This window comes from Halichondria panicea, chromosome 1 (genome assembly GCF_963675165.1).
Source record: "Halichondria panicea chromosome 1, odHalPani1.1, whole genome shotgun sequence".
In the NCBI taxonomy this organism is placed as follows: Eukaryota; Metazoa; Porifera; class Demospongiae; order Suberitida; family Halichondriidae; genus Halichondria; species Halichondria panicea.
In genome coordinates, this window is record NC_087377.1 from 11865692 (window position 1) to 11881830 (window position 16139).

The 16139-nt window shown below is 41.9% G+C and overlaps 1 protein-coding gene and 1 long non-coding RNA gene across 5 annotated transcripts in view; both read left to right on the top strand.

Moving 5' to 3' along the window:
* The window catches only part of LOC135347728 (uncharacterized), a 53334-nt gene extending 38977 nt beyond the window's left edge, over positions 1-14357 (top strand). Inside the window, exons 1-4 of one of the 2 annotated variants that reach the window (XR_010398527.1) lie at positions 11084-12796; positions 12856-13210; positions 13281-13562; positions 14273-14357. This is a non-coding gene — a long non-coding RNA (uncharacterized LOC135347728). Of the gene's footprint in view, positions 1-11083; positions 12797-12855; positions 13211-13280; positions 13563-14272 lie in introns of those variants that run through there. The other variant, XR_010398529.1, reaches the window with a different exon arrangement.
* On the top strand, positions 756-3186 carry LOC135347676 (uncharacterized). 3 transcript variants are annotated; one of them, XM_064545706.1, is made up of 8 exons: positions 756-1144; positions 1262-1395; positions 1525-1600; positions 1654-1941; positions 1997-2175; positions 2223-2429; positions 2497-2692; positions 2763-3186. In XM_064545706.1, exons 1-6 carry the CDS (start codon positions 1099-1101, stop codon positions 2295-2297), a joined length of 798 nt encoding a protein of 265 aa, XP_064401776.1. In that variant the 5' UTR covers positions 756-1098; the 3' UTR covers positions 2298-2429; positions 2497-2692; positions 2763-3186. The 3 variants fall into 3 exon arrangements, with proteins under 3 accessions (XP_064401776.1, XP_064401770.1, XP_064401783.1); XM_064545700.1 differs by having other exon boundaries at positions 1262-1600; XM_064545713.1 differs by having other exon boundaries at positions 1262-1600; positions 2031-2429.
* Positions 14358-16139: the final 1782 nt, after the last annotated feature.

Sequence of the window (16139 nt, forward strand, 5' to 3'; positions counted from 1 at the left end):
AAACATTGAACACTCAAAGAAGTTAGATACATGTAGTCATGCACAGTATAATATTATTACACAAAATTAATGAAAATGCTCTACTTCGAACGTTTCTTACAGTGTCAGGAAACTTAGGTGATCTAGCTGGCTAAGAAATTTCAACCCAACCTATCGATAGTACAACATACATCACAACAGTAACTTTATAGACTTAGAGAGCATGCGTGCACGAATCACTGTAATTATATAAGTTCTGTGTATTGATGTCGGACCTCCTCTGGGGTCATACTGAATGACATAAAGAGTATCCTTTTATCAACCATCTCACCAGTTTGAGCAGTGTCTCCAGGAGGTTTATGTGTTGAGGGTAGTATCTATGTCTGTGTTGTAGTGTCTCAGCACAGAGGGGGAGGAGGGAGGACACTCGGTCACCACACCCACTCACACCACTCAGCTCTCCAAATAGGAGAATGAAACTGGAGGGGGGGGTACAAGATTAGATTTAGTGAAAACTGCTATTACGTGTATAAATATTACACTCTGCAGTGCCTCTATTTACATAACAACACACAACACATTCATAAGCTCACTTGAGGATTCTCTTGTGTACACTGGCCCACATTTATCTACCACATAATCTACAAAAACACGTACCCTTAATTATCACAAACACCTTCAACTTGTACATGTAGGTCTATTGTATAAAACTGTATATAGACATCAACATTTCAGGGTGGGGGGGGGGGGGGCTCTATACAGGCTATATACACAGTTATAGTGAGTTAGTATGTTGTCCACTCTACCCAAGTCAGTCGATGCATGTACACTATATAGATCTAGCTGCTGCAAAAGATAATTTAGTTTACAGGCAAATTTAAGGTCTTCAATAGCATCTGGTTTTCACTCCATTCTTTTGATTGTAGATCTATATGTTTTCTTTCACTTTGTTCTATAATCAGGCTCAGCATGCAGTCAGCAATCAACCACAAAATGCATTTAAGAAATATGATTCTTACCAATCATTCTTGTGTGGATATAATTATAGACTAGCTAGATCTATATATAAACTGGAATGGATCTATCTAGTCTAACAGTAAACTGTTTTGTTTTCAAGGGATGTATTTAATTTTCAGTCTCAGTCTATTGATTTCTACAGTCTCTAGTAAGTTCAGAATCTACTGAGTATTGTATGCTATAGATCTATGCAGATATGGTGTTTAGCTATTGAACAAAGAGGCAAGCTTTTTATCACACATGCCGTTATGGTCTATTTTTGCAGCCATTCAGTTGACATCCAGCAGTGGTGATGGTGCGGCATGTCCAAATGACCCTGTTGTCTTCACCTGCTCTGTGAGTGGAACTGTTCTACAATGGATAGCTGATCCTCCACCTGGCTATGTTGTATCTGGGCAGGTGAGACAACTTTTATTCTCTATTTCTGGTATTCTACTGCCTGCTGGAGTTGAAGGGTTCATGTTTCAAGCTGCTGTAATGAATACAAGTAATGGTACTCTTACCTCCACTCTCACCACAATCACTGAGGTGTCCTTGCTGAATGGCAGTGTTGTTACCTGTTCCAGCGGTGGAACAATGGAGTCACGATCAATCACAGTGGCCGGTCAGTGAGCCAAACATAACACATTAGTGTATATATTATTGCATCTCAAACAGAGCCTCCATCGTCTCCATCAACTCCAATATTGGCTTCACAACATAATGTAGTTAGTTCCACTATTATCACTCTGGACTGGGACCCTCCCTCCTCTACTGGTGGTGTGTCTGTCAGCTATGTCCTCATCATCTCTCCAACACCTCTCTCTGGGTCACCAGTCACTGTGGACACGACCTCAACACAGATCATTAGTTCTTACAATATTCCCTACACTGTGGCCATCAGAGCTGTCAACTGTGCTGGATTCAGTAGTGATAATATTATGATGACGATGATTCCTTCTATTGGTAATTAGTTGCTACACTAGCTAACCTTGTGTTATTTGTTTTCTGCATGCTGCAGTTACCTGCCCCTCTAACCCACCACCTGCAAACAGAGTGACCATCAATGACGCTCCTCCACTGCCTGCACTAGTAGGATCAACACTAAGCTTCACGTGCAATGAAGAGACGGTACCAGCAACCTGTGAGAGTAATGGACGATGGTCACCTGACCCCACCAGATATATAACTGTCCCTCAGGTTAAGTAGATCACTTTCATGACTGTTACTATCTGCCCCTTCCTTAGAGGTCACCTGTGGGCCTCCTGTCGCACCTTCCAGAGGCAGTGTGGACGTTAAGGGCCAGACATCACCCTTTTTGATGGACTCAGTGATAAACTTTCGTTGTGACAAGGGACTTTTCCCAGCGGGTGATATGTCCAGTATATGTGACAGTGTAGGAGGAGTGGGAATTTGGAGACCAGACACTAATACAATTTGCAGAGACATACCTGGTGAGCATGCCGTTAACTATATATATAGTGTGCATCATAATTATAGTTATGTTGCATTTCACCACAGTCAACTGCTCTCTACCCAAGGAACCATCCAACGGTGAACTATGAGAGGTTGAATGAGGCAGTGTTGGAGGGAACAGTGCTGACTTACCAGTGTGACAATGGACTCTCACTGACTGGACCCAACACCATCACTTGCACTAATGCTGGAGTCTGGAGCACTGAGCCTGAGGCAATCATGTGTGTGTCACCAACTGAAGGTGAAGGCAATCATGTGTGTACTTGAATGTGAGTTATGGTTCGTAATCCCATAATACATCGATTTCACAGGTCCTACTACCACCTCCCTATCCATTGGTGCAGTTGCTGCTATCAGCGTAATTATTACTTTCTTTGTGGCTGCCATTCTTGGATTCCTCACTGGACTCCTAGTGATGCACCGTTGCTCTCGTAAGAAGGCGGTGTACTCTCTAGCAGCTAAAAGACAAGCTAATGTAGGACCCACTGCACAGCCAGCTGGTCCGGTTTATGAGGAGGTGTCACCTAAAGAGGAGATGGAACTAAACACTAACCAGGCGTATGGACCAGTGGGACTGTGAACCGTGCATTTTGTTTTCCACTCAACGTATACATTGTCTTTCAGAATACATGTATAATTATAGCTAGCTTTAAGGTATAGTTGAGTTACGTATTATACATCTGTTCATTAAAACCATCACATGTTTTGTATCAGTATTATCAAATTAAAATTAAACTTGTCCTAAAGGAAATGAATCACAGCACATATACATAAATATTGGTACTGAAACAGCATAATAATTATTGTCATGAAGTTAGTAATTAAGTGACTGCATGTAGATCTATGTACAGTGAAACCTCCACCGGCACACAATAGTATTTGTTTTTGGGACTCGAGATCCGCAAATTCCGGCTACGTGATTTTATTATGCATGCATGTGCACAATCAGCGCTATAAATAATGTTAAATGAAAGTAAAATTTTGGATCTGAGTAAGCCAGTGTAGAATTATATATTCCTCAGAGGGCTCTGCTGCTGTGTGTCCCACACCATATCATGTGTTTTAACCATCACCAACATACCTCCTGTCACGATTCATGGATCCATGCTCACCTTCGTTCACTTGCCATGGAGACAGAAATGAAGAACCTCGGCAGTTACTGTAGCAGGTGGTCCCTTAACACTGGGACTTTTAATTCACTGCTACATGATCATCTATTCAGCTCTAGGTGGCAGGGCTGCTGCCTTTGGACCTACAGTATAGCTATATAGTTGGCTGTTGGAGGTGTTGTTGGAGGTCTGTGTGTGCATGGTGGTACTGATTGTTGTAGAGCTCATAGTTTCACCAAGAAAAGAGTTCAGTGGAGACATGGATTAAGTAGTAGTAGTGAGTACCCCCCCCCCCCTGACCTTATTCACTTGATCTATTGTATAGTGTATAGGTGGCAGGTGCTGCTACTTTTGGACCTATAGCTGGAACTTTTGTTGGCAGCCTGTTTGTGGTGACACTGATGTCATAGAGTTCATAGTTTTTAGCTAGTAGCTATTTATCACACACACAAAAAAGTGAGCGTCCTGTATAATATAATTGGCCATGGATAACCTAGCCTCGAATCCAGGCCGATTATAATCGGCCTGGTCTCGAGGCTATGGATAACCATGAAAATGAAGGTGATTGATTGAGATTGTGTTATGACTATCATACCCTATAGACCAAAACAAACATTGAGTTGCGGTCGAAACTGGCTTGAGAATCAAATACATCAGCAGCTATAAATTATACTCGCTTACACTGAAGTGTTTGTTTTCTCTTCATAATGGTTAGGATTGTATTCATCGCTTTCAATTCCTTATGATCACAGCAGCTGGCTAAACAAACACCCACTCATTAAAGACAAGACAATGATCAAGTGTGTGTTTCCAAGCACATTTCATTTCCAGGCATGCTTCCACTTCCATTAGTGTGTTCTCCTTGCCACATGCACTCAATGTAGCAAATTTAGCAACTGTTTCATTAACGATATTTATATGCACTAGCTTCCTACCACGCTACTAATGCGAACCGGCTGGTATCACGAGACTATAAGGCAATAATAAACCCACTGTCCTAATTGGTATGCTAGTCCATTAGCTCATGCTTAGCTCTATATAATAGTTAGACACTGTTCAGGAAGTTTCTACATGATTTAGAAGCCCAAAGGGCTGGTTGTAGTATCCCGAACGTAGTGAGGGTTCTACTAGCCCTGAGGGTTTCTAAATCATGTGGAAACTTTCTAAACAGTGTCTAAGCATTTTAGATCATAGCAACCGTAAGTATCTAGCCAATCAGATTTGAATGTTCTTATCTAATCTTTGCTACATGATTTTCTAAGTGAAGTACATGATTTTCTAAGTAAGTACATGATTTTCTAAATTGGATAGAACACTTCCTTTAGCCAATCAGATTGCAGTATTTATGGCAAACATGATCTAACTGCTGCTAGATTTACACAAGACATCACATTTTGCTTTTGCACTTTATATAAAAAAAATGGTGAACTTCTTGGTGACAAAGGAGAAAGCAATGCTGAGAGACACTGATGTCCATTTTCTTTTTACACAATTCAATTCTACACAATTCAATTCAGATCAAGTATCTTCTGTTAATAGCATTTATGATTAACTCTCAGACAGGAGGTATAAAATGAGTGTAAGGTTGTGCTGCATGTGTGATTGAGCATGTTCCATTTCAACATAGAGTCCTCTTTAGTGTCCAACACGAGTGTGGCGTGTCCTGGAGAAGCAGTTCTGTTCACATGCTTTAAGCCTGCCACTGCATTGAGATGGAAAGCTGACCCTCCAGTGGAGTCTGGGTTGATGTCAGTACAAAGTGCAATCTTCCTTGGTTCTATTGTTGGTCAAAGGGACACATTTGGATCTGGAGTGATCATGTTTGAGGCTGTTCTTGTGATTCTCCCTCCTCTACTGGTGGGGTGTCTGTCAGCTATGTCCTCACCATCTCTCCAGGTCACCAGTCATCGTGGAGACCACCTCGGCACAGATAACCATCTCCTATAACACTCCCTACAATGTGATAATCAGAGCTGTCAAATGTGCTGGAATGAGCAGTGATGTGATGCCTGCTGTTGGTAAGTTTCTATAATTATTTTGTACTAACCTTAACCCTAACTTTTGTCTACTGCAGTTACCTGCCCCTCCAACCCAACACCTGCCACTCGAGTGACCATCAATGGTGCTCCTCCACCTCTCGCATGCACTAGTAGGATCAACTCTTAGTTTCACTTGCAATGGACAAACGGTACTAGCAACCTGTGAGAGTGATGGACGATGGTCACATGACCCCACCACATATGACTGTCCCTCGTGCAGGTAATGTGCATGTAATATCACTATATCACAACATCACTAGTCCTCCCCTTCCATGATTCCTAAGTATTCAGTAGCCGATTAGTAAATGCTTGTGCATGTGCAGCTGATTGATATGGTACTTCCTGGCCTTCCATATATTATAGTGCACTGCTCTCTTCCTCTTGAGCTGTGCAATGGTGGTATAGTGGACTATAATAGGTTGAACGAGACAGTGGTGGAGGGAACAGTGCTGACTTACCAGTGTGACAATGGACTCTCACTGACTGGACCCAACACCATTACTTGCACTAATGCTGGAGTCTGGAGCACTGAGCCTGAGGCAATCAAGTGTGTACTTAGGATTGAAGGTACAAGGAGTTATTTATTCCATAATGCATAATTATACTATCTATTTCACAGGTTCTACAGTCGCTATCCTATATCTACTGGTGAAGCTATCGCTATAAGTGTTGTCATAACTTTCATTGTTGCTGCCATTCTTGGATTCCTCACTGGACTCCTAGTGATGCACTTGTGCTCTCGTAAGAAGGCAGTATACTCTCCAGCAACTGCATGAAGGACAAGCTAACGTAGGACTCACTACGCCTGTTGGTCCTGTTTATGAGGAGGTGTCACCCAAAGAGGAGATTGAACTGAACATTAACCAGGCGTACGGACCTGTTGCACTATACTTATGTATACGTTCCAGCCAGTATATATAAGAGCTTCCCATGCAGACCCCCAACCTAACATTAATTATTATAGCTGGAGTATATAATTATGTTTTACCATTTTTAAGACTATAATAAAAACCAATTGTGTAAAAACAACAAAGAGAAGCAACTACATAATTATGAGCTCAGCTCAAAATCAACAATACAAGCACATGCAGGACCTGCCATACACTTTATTAACTCTCATAATCCAAAAATCAAATCACCCACCAACTCACCACTTTGTTGGTTTACTGCTCGACCAGCTGCACTCCTCTGGTCTGTGTGACCATGCACCCTTCAGGTCTCCTGAGAGTAGAGCCTCACACTCTCAGCCACATAGAACCTGAGGGAGGAGGAGAAATAGTGCACGAGACTTTTGTGAATATAGAGTACTAGATAAAGGACAGTGCATGAGCACTGTACAACTCCTGGACCACTATATTATATCCCCACCGCAGAATGGCACTATCAGTGATTTTACTTGTACAATCTCATTCACCACATGGAATTCCTCGTACATTCAAGTGGAGTCTAATGAAGCGTATGGACAGTGATCGAGAGATCTGTATAACAATTTATCCTATAGACGGCAAAGCAAAACAATGAACCAGCTAGGCTTATAGAGAAATACACATGCATGTTGATAGCAGCTTGATTGAACTGAACTTCTTGTTTATTCAAGTATTCATCTCTATGTTGTAACGCCTTGCTTTCACCATTGAGTATGTATTATTATAGCAGCTGCTAAAAACACATTACAAACTGTTATTTCTTAGCCATAGTCAATAGACCTTTTTCTGCCGCATATTATTATTATAGCAAATCATTATCATATTTACCCTAATAGACTTATGTGAAAAATCAATCACATTATGCGCATGCAGAGTGATATAGCATTTTGTATATAGATAATACATGAACTGGTATTGCTTGCAGGGAACTCTAATTACAAGTAAAGATAATAAACAATTCAAAATTCAAAATCAACAATATGAAGTGCAAAAGCACTTACATGCATGATAATGAGTGTCTATCTACTACAGTGACATACATGCATGCATGTGGTTTTTTCTGACTTCCTGTATGGAATGACCTTTGTTTGAGAAAAATCCTCCAGCAATGAAAATACAAGCAGTTATTATCATCATTCAGTTGTTTACTCTTGCTGCAGGTAAGTAAGGTGTTCACTGGAACCATCACTAGAAATATTTATAGCCTAAAAGATAGATCAATTATTATTATTTGTTCAGCCACTTTGACATCCACCCCCACTGTGGCCTGTCCTGATGACACTGTTGCCTTCACCTGTACTCTGCCTGGTACTATGGGTGTAACCATTGGCTGGACAGTAACTCCACCAACAGGACTAAATGTGGCCAGTGCATCTGGAGCAGTTAGTAACAGTTTTGTAATGAATATCATTGGCTCTGATGGGTTCCTGTTCCGGGCTGATTACTCTGGATTCAATGGAGGCATGGTAACATCTATCCTCACCACTCTCACCATGGTGACAGCGCTGGCTGGAGCTATGGTAGACTGTAGAGTAATAGGAGGAGTAGGGGAAGATCAAATACCCATCAGCGTGGCTGGTGAGTAAATAATCTTGATTAAGGCCTGTGTTAGTTGTAAAAACGTGTTTCTGGTCAAAAACTTATCAATAGCATGAGGGAGGGAGGTTCTCATTTCCATTATTCCATTATTGATGACGTCATAAAATACAAATTCCTGTTGCTAAAAATCAAATGTTAGAGACTGTGGATGGACACTATAGTTATCTTTCAAGGAAGAAGAATTTGCTTTACAGTGTTGCAGAACACTGTAAAGTTGATGACGGATACTCATACTAGCTAGCCATGAACTGAGATCCAAAATCAGTAGATTGCTAATTGCTTCCTTTTTGGGTGGAGTTTTTTGATGACGTCATTAAATAATGGCTGACATCAGCAATAATGGTCATTTTAAGCGGGCACTAAATGAGCATGCGGGAGGCTGACCAGAAACACATTTGCAACTAACACGGCTTAATACAAAATTGTGAGAACAAAACTAATGCTAATGGGGGGGGGGGTATTTCTCAAAAACAGATCCACCTTCACCTCTACTGAACCCAAGTGTGACCTCCACTCAAAGCCAACCCAGTTCTTCTAATATCACTTTGGAGTGGGACTCCCCTTCATCTACTGGTGGTGTGTCTGTCAGCTATGTCGTCACTATCTCCCCAATACCTCTCTCCGGGTCACCAGTCACCATGGAGACCACCTCAGCACAGATAACTGTTTCCTACAACACTCCCTACAATATGACAATCAGAGCTGTCAACTGTGTTGGAATGAGTCAAGAGAGTTTAATTGAGGATCTGAGTAAGCCATTTCATGGTCATAATTATACAACAATGCAGGTATATACTTTTAACGCAGTTGTGTGCCCCACACCGTCTACTGCTGCTGGTGTGACCATCACCAACACACCTCCTGTCACTATTGGTGGATCCATGCTCACCTTCACTTGTAGTGGAGACAATAAAGTGAGAACCTCAACCTGTGGCAGTAGTGGGTGGTCTCCTGACCCTGGGACCTTTGACTGCAGCAGTCTGATTACAAGTGTGTTAATTGTATTATATCGTTTCTATATTATGGCTGACCTCATTAGATCCCCAAGTCGCTTGTGGTTCTCCTGCCGCACCGTCCAGAGGTAGTGTGGACATCATTAGTGGGACACCACCCTTCTCACTGAGTTTACAGGTCATCTATCGCTGTGACGAGGGACTGTTCCCCCCTGATGTGAGGACCAGCACATGCACTGATGTGGAGGGTAGGGGAGAGTGGGTGAAGAATCCTGGGAGCTTGTTGTGCAGGGAGAGGCCAGGTGAAATGTTAGTTGGGAAAATTTTTAGGCTTCCCAAACCACACTGGTAAGTGTGATAACAAATAAGCCTCTAGAGTGGGTGGCGTTGGGTTTTTTTAGAGTTTCACAAATGACCCGCTTGCATCCGTGAAGCATGTAATTAAGTTGGCTTGGCCTTGTAATATTTTCTTCAAAAAGGTCATTCTATAATTTCTGCGACGTACAATATATTGTATTAGCTTAATACGGACACCAGTAGGTTATTGGATGCTCGTGTTGAGCTGATTGAGATACAAACATGTACTCATAGTCATTTTCTGACCGTCCATATAGTCAACTGCACCGTACCTGCTGAGCCATGCAATGGTGCTATAGTGGACTATGAGAGGTTGAATGAGACAGTGTTGGAGGAAACACTGCTGACTTACCAGTGTGACAATGGACTCTCACTGACTGGACCCAACACCATCACTTGCACTAATACTGGAGTCTGGAGCACTGAGCCAGAGGAAATCAAGTGTGTACTTATGACTGAAGGTGATGAGTTTTGTAATTGTTTGCTATCTATATATATATACTATCCCATCTCACAGTTTCTACTGCTGCTCCTTTGTTCTCCACTTCTGCAACAGTCGCTATCAGTGTGGTTATCACTTTCATTGTGACTCTAGTCATTGGATTCCTCACTGGACTCCTAGTGATGCACCTTTGCTCTCGTAGGAAGGCAGTGTACTCCCCAGCAGCTGAAGAGCAAGCTAACGTAAGACCCACACCACCAGCTGGTCCGGTTTATGAAGAGGTGTCACCTAAAGAGGAGATTGAACTGAACACTAACCAGGCGTATGGACCAGTAGGACTGTGAACCATGCATTCTGTTTTCCACCCAACACATATATACATTGTAAGAATACATGTATAATATCTATAGCTATAACTACCTTATAAGATTGTAAGTTTGAGTACCGTATAGATTACGTATTAATAGCACAAATACTTCTGTTCATTAAAACCATCACATGTTTTAAATATCAACAAAATAAGCAACAATTATTATAAGAGAAGTCAAACTTGTCCTAAAGGAAATGCATCACAGCATATACATATAAATATTGGTACTGAAACAGCAATTATCATGATTGAAGTTAGGATAATAAATGACTGTATATACAGTGAAACCTGCATGTTTCAATATAGTAATCTACATGTATATATGTTGCCATTGGTGTTACTACTACTTTCGTTGCATCTACTATCCTTGGATTTCTCGCTGGACTCCTAGTGATGTACTCTTTCACGCGTAATTATAGAATTATGGAACACATAATTTTCTCAGCCACACTGACATCTCTCTCTATTGTGTCCTGTCCTGATGACACTGTCACCTTCACCTGCACTCTGCTTAGTAGCTTCATACGATGGGACATCATTCCACCACAAGGAGCTATATTCAGCATCACTTTGATTTCTGTAAACAATGAGGAGACACGAGGTAACCCGGCATTCCGTGGTGTTCTCACTGATTCCAGTAGAAGAATGCTCACTGCCACTCTCACCTCACTGTCTGAGGCCTCCACTGTAGAAGGTACTATGGTGGAGTGTGTGGGAGTGAGCTCACGAGAAGGTCCTCTCACCATCACTGTGGCTGGTGAGTTGACTGCTCTTTGTTTTGTAACATAACAGTGTGGAACAAGTGATTAATATACCCACATGCAGATCCACGTGCACCCTCACGTCCACTCAATTCAAGAGTATCCTCTACTCTAAACCAACTCAGTTCCACTATTATCACTCTGGAGTGGGACCTTCCCTCCTCCACTGGTGGTGTGTCTGTCAACTATGTCCTCATCATCTCCCCAACACCTCTCTCCGTGTCATCAGTCACCGTGGAGACCACCTCAGCACAGATAACTGTTTCCTACAACATTCCCTACAATGTGACCATCAGAGCTGTCAACTGTGTTGGAATGAGTCAAGAGAGTTTAATTGACGATCTGGGTAAGCCATTTCATGGTCATATACAAAAATAACACACAACACACCCTTACCCTTCTCACGGCTTGTGCTAGTGTGAGTCTATACATCCTCCCCTCATTTTGAGGGCCAGTGAACCACACACACAATCCCAATTCTGATACATCATCAATCAGAGGAGCTGAGAAAATGGGGAGAGGGTGAACAACTTCAACATCCAGTCACTGATAATTTATTATTACTCTGGACTGGGACCACCTCCTTCCTGAAGGTCTGTTAAACAGCCAACTATAATTATGTACATAATTATGTCCTCATCTCCCTAACACCTCTCTCTAAGTCACCAGTCACCGTGGAGACCATCTCGGCACAGATCACTATCTCCTACAACACTCCCTACAATGTGACCATCAGAGCTGAGAGCTACATGTACTATAATGTTGAATAGAAGTCAAATTTTGAATCTGAGTAAGCCAGTATAATTATCATTTTCCTCTTTACTGCCGGCTGCTGTGTGTCCCACACCATAATTATGACCATCACCAACATACCTCCTGTCACGATTCATGGATCCATGCTCATCCTAATTCAGTCACTTGCAATGGAGACACGGGAATGAAAAACCTCAGCATTCAGCAGTATAGCGGGTGGTCTCCTTAACCGTGACTGGGACTTTTGATTCACTGCCACATATGATAATCTATTATTCAGCTCTAGGTAGCAGGGCTGCTGCCTTTAGACCTAGCTATATAGTTGGCTGCTGGAGGTGTTGTGTTGGCGTTCTGTTTGTGGGGGTACTGATTGTTGTAGAGTTCATAGTTGTTTGTTAATCACCAAGAACTTAAAAAGTGGAGGTTATGGAAGGATGCATGTTTACGATTGTACAAATCATTCAATTTCAATTTTGTTTATGACAAGTGAGACAATGGAGATTTTGTAATGACTAACTTGCTCTGGAGGCCACATTGAGTTGCAGTCGAATCAGGCTTATATTTTGAGAAATCAAATATGCTACTTGATCTTGATTGCGAACTGTTTGTTTACTTATCAATAATGGTCATGATTGCATTCATCTTTATTGTCAACAGAACAGTATCCTTTATGATCACAACAGCTGGCTAAACAAACACTAAGTAACAGCCCACAGCTATTTACTGAAGTCAGCAATTTAGCAAATGTTTCATTAACGATCTTTACTTTTTGAAAACTTCTTCAGGACAACTCTTATAGATATAGCAGATATAGCACAAGGTTAATATTAGATCTCAATTAAACTTTTTTCGTATACCCACACTGACAATAAACCCACTGTCTCATGACTGGAGAAGTATGATCTAATCTAGGCAATAGGTAAAGATGTCACATTTTGCTTTTGCACTTTATTAAATTTGCCCTGTTAAATAATGGTGAACTTGTTGGTGATCAAGCATCTTCTGTTAGCAGTGATGATTGGCTATCAGATAGGAGGTATGAATGCATGACAAGATTGTGCTTCATGTGTGATTGAAATTGTTCCATTTCAACAGAGGCCTCATTAGTGTCCAACACCAGTGTGGCGTGTCCTGGAGAGGCAGTTCTGTTCACATGCTCTAAGCCAGCCGCTGTATTGAGATGGCAAGTGGATCCTCCAGCGAAGTCTGGGTTGATGTCAGTTCAAAGTACACTCTTTATTGGTTCTCAAGTTGGTCGAAGGGACACATTTGGATCTGGAGTGATCATGTTTTGAGGCTGTTCTTGTAAGCAATGATGGTGGAACTCTGACGTCCACCCTAATCAACCTCAGTGAAGTGTCTGTACTGGAAGGAACCAATATTACCTGTACTACTACCACTTCAAATGGTATTACAGTTGCAATACAGCAGACAACTGTCTCTGTTGCTGGTGAGTAGCTATTTAATCTTAACACATATGCAGTTAAACTTATAGACTTTTATTGCACATGCATATATAGGTAATTCAACCTCTCCATTAAACCCAAGAATATCCTCCACTCAAAACCAGCTCAGCTCCTCTCTTGTTATTCTGGACTGGGACTCCCCCTCCTCTACTGGTGGTGTGTCTGTCAGGTATATCCTCGTCATTTCCCCAACACCTCTCTCCAGGTCACCAGTCACCGTGGAGACCACCTCGGCACAGTTCAATATCTCTTACAACATTCCCTACAACGTGACCATCAGAGCAGTTAACTGTGTTGGCAGTAGCCGTGACAACATGATGATGATCCCTTCTATTGGTTAGTTCATATACCGTATAGCTGGTAATTTTCAGGGAACAAAATATTCGTAGTTTTCATGGTTGAAGCTCTGACCATGAATATTTTACCCACGAATGAAGCGACCTTGACTACCTTTACCTGCAGTGCAATCAGCAACCACGAAAATAATATCCACGAAATGTCTAAACCACGAATATTTTGTCCACCAAAAATTACCCGCTATACGGCATATGATTGTCTTAGTTGCGCTCGTTACTACTGTACTCTATCGAGATTACTCCCACGTCCGAAATTACGACCCACTGCTTCTTTTGAGTGAAAGTTCCTGTATAGGCTATTTGCTTCAAGAATACGCCCACAAGGAAGTGATGCAAACTTGTCAGCGAGCAGTTTATAGTTGTCAAGAAGGTTTAGCAGTTTCTTGTGTAAGCTGGTTGCTGAAGATAGCTTCGTAGATAGTTAGATCCAATGATTATTACTCCTATTTGCAAGTATAAGAGACAAGGACAATCTTCTCTGAATCTCTGTTGAGAGACTTTTCTTCAGCTACTTACCCATGCATTACCATTGTTATATAATTATTGCAAGCACTGGCATGCCCCAGAAAATACTAAGTTTCTTCATGAGTAGGCGTAATTTCGAGACAAACTACCATTAGCGAAATTACTGTGTAGCATGCAATTAGGGTGGGTGTAGAGTACGGTAATAATTTTGCTTCTCTAATGCAGTTACCTGTCCCTCCAACCCATCACCTGCGAATAGAGTGACCATCAATGGTGCTCCACCACTGCCTCCAGTAGGATCAATCCTGAGCTTCAATTGCAATGGACAGACTTTAACAGCAACCTGTGAGAGTGTTGGACGATGGTCACTTGATCCCACCACTTACGTCTGTATCTCAGGTATAAGGTTATATTGCTTTCACTCTATACTGTTATTAGGCCTCCTCTCAGAGCTCACCTGTGGCTCTCTTGTTGCACCGTCTAGAGGCAGTGTGGACGTCAGTGGTGGGACGTCAGTGGTGGGACACCACCCTTCTCACTGGGTTCACAGGTCATCTATCGCTGTGATGAGGGACTGTTCCCCCCTGATGTGAGGACCAGTACATGCACTGATGTGGGGGGGTAGGGGAGAGGGGGTGGAGAATCCTGGGAGCTTGGTGTGCAGGGAGAGGCCAGGTGAAATGTATGATTATATAGCTGTTGTTGAGTCTGTGCATTTAGGAAATACACCTTTTGTTCTTGTATGTACAATTCTCAATTATCATAGCAGGATTATCAATTTTGTTTTAGCAAACATATATACTCATGCAATTGAATCACTGTTTAACCGTCCCTACAATTATTATTATAGTCAACTGCACTGTACCTGCTGAGCTGTGCAACGGTGCTATAGTGAACTATGAGAGGTTGAATGAGACGGTGTTGGAGGGAACAATGCTGACTTACCAGTGTGACAATGGACTCTCACTGACTAGACCCAATACCATCACTTGCACTAATGCTGGAGTGTGGAGCACAGAGCCTGAGGAAATCAAGTGTGTACTTGTGACTGAAGGTGATGAGCTTTGTAATTATTGTTTGCTATCTACTATCTCATCTCACAGTTTCTACTATTGCTCCTTTGTTTTCCACTTCTGCAACTGTCGCTATCAGTGTGGTCATCACTTTCATTTGGCTGTGGTTTAAATCGTACCTACATGACAGGATACACTTCACAAGTGTTATTAATACTCCATCCAACTACTTACCAGTTATGTCAGGAGTTCCGCAAGGAAGCATCCTAGGCCCACTGTTATTTATTATTTTTATCAATGACCTACCGGAGTGCATCTCATCTGCCAATCCATTTCTATTTGCGGACGACACAAAGCTAGTAAAGTGCATCACTTCTACGGAAGACCAATTGGAATTACAAACAGACATCAACCAGTTGTCATCCTGGTGCACTACTTGGAACATGCAACTCAATGAAGGAAAATGTAATGTGCTGCGCATAACTCATCCTAGCTGGCACGAAGACAACCCTAATACACTCTACTCAATCCACAATTCTCACCTTAACTTTGCTACAAAAGAAAAAGACCTAGGCTTGTGCATAGCCAACAACCTCTCCTGGTCACTGCATTATAACCTCATATCGTCTAAGGCCTACCGAGCTCTTAACCTCATCCGACGGACGATTTCAATGAAATCAGAAACCAGCACAAAAAAATCGTTATATATAACCCTAGTTAGATCCCAGGTCACCTACTGCTCCCAAGTCTGGAGACCAAATTTGATCAAGGACATTCAAAAACTAGAAAGAATCCAGAGGAGAGCCACCAAATTCATACTCAATGATTACTCAAGCTCATACAGATCAAGGCTGTCCGATTTGAAGCTACTACCTCTAATGTACTGGTTTGAAATACAGGACATAATGTTTCTAGTAAAGTCACTAAAGGAACCCTCGGACAACTTCAACATAAGAGATCACATCAAATTCGTTACTGGTCGCACCCGCTTCAGTTGCAACAACAAACTCACTGTACAAGCCAATCACTACAGCGCAAGCAGACACTTCTACCTCAATCGTATCACAAGGTTATGGAAC

What these genes read in the sequence shown, in the direction of transcription:
- LOC135347676 (XM_064545700.1), top strand. Translation starts at nt 1,099, where the DNA reads ATGTATTTAATTTTCAGTCTCAGTCTATTGATTTCTACAGTCTCTA. An exon ending in ACGATCAATCACAGTGGCCG is followed by an intron (nt 1,601 to 1,653) that starts GTCAGTGAGCCA and finishes CATCTCAAACAG; the next exon opens with AGCCTCCATCGTCTCCATCA. An exon ending in GATATATAACTGTCCCTCAG is followed by an intron (nt 2,176 to 2,222) that starts GTTAAGTAGATC and finishes CCCCTTCCTTAG; the next exon opens with AGGTCACCTGTGGGCCTCCT.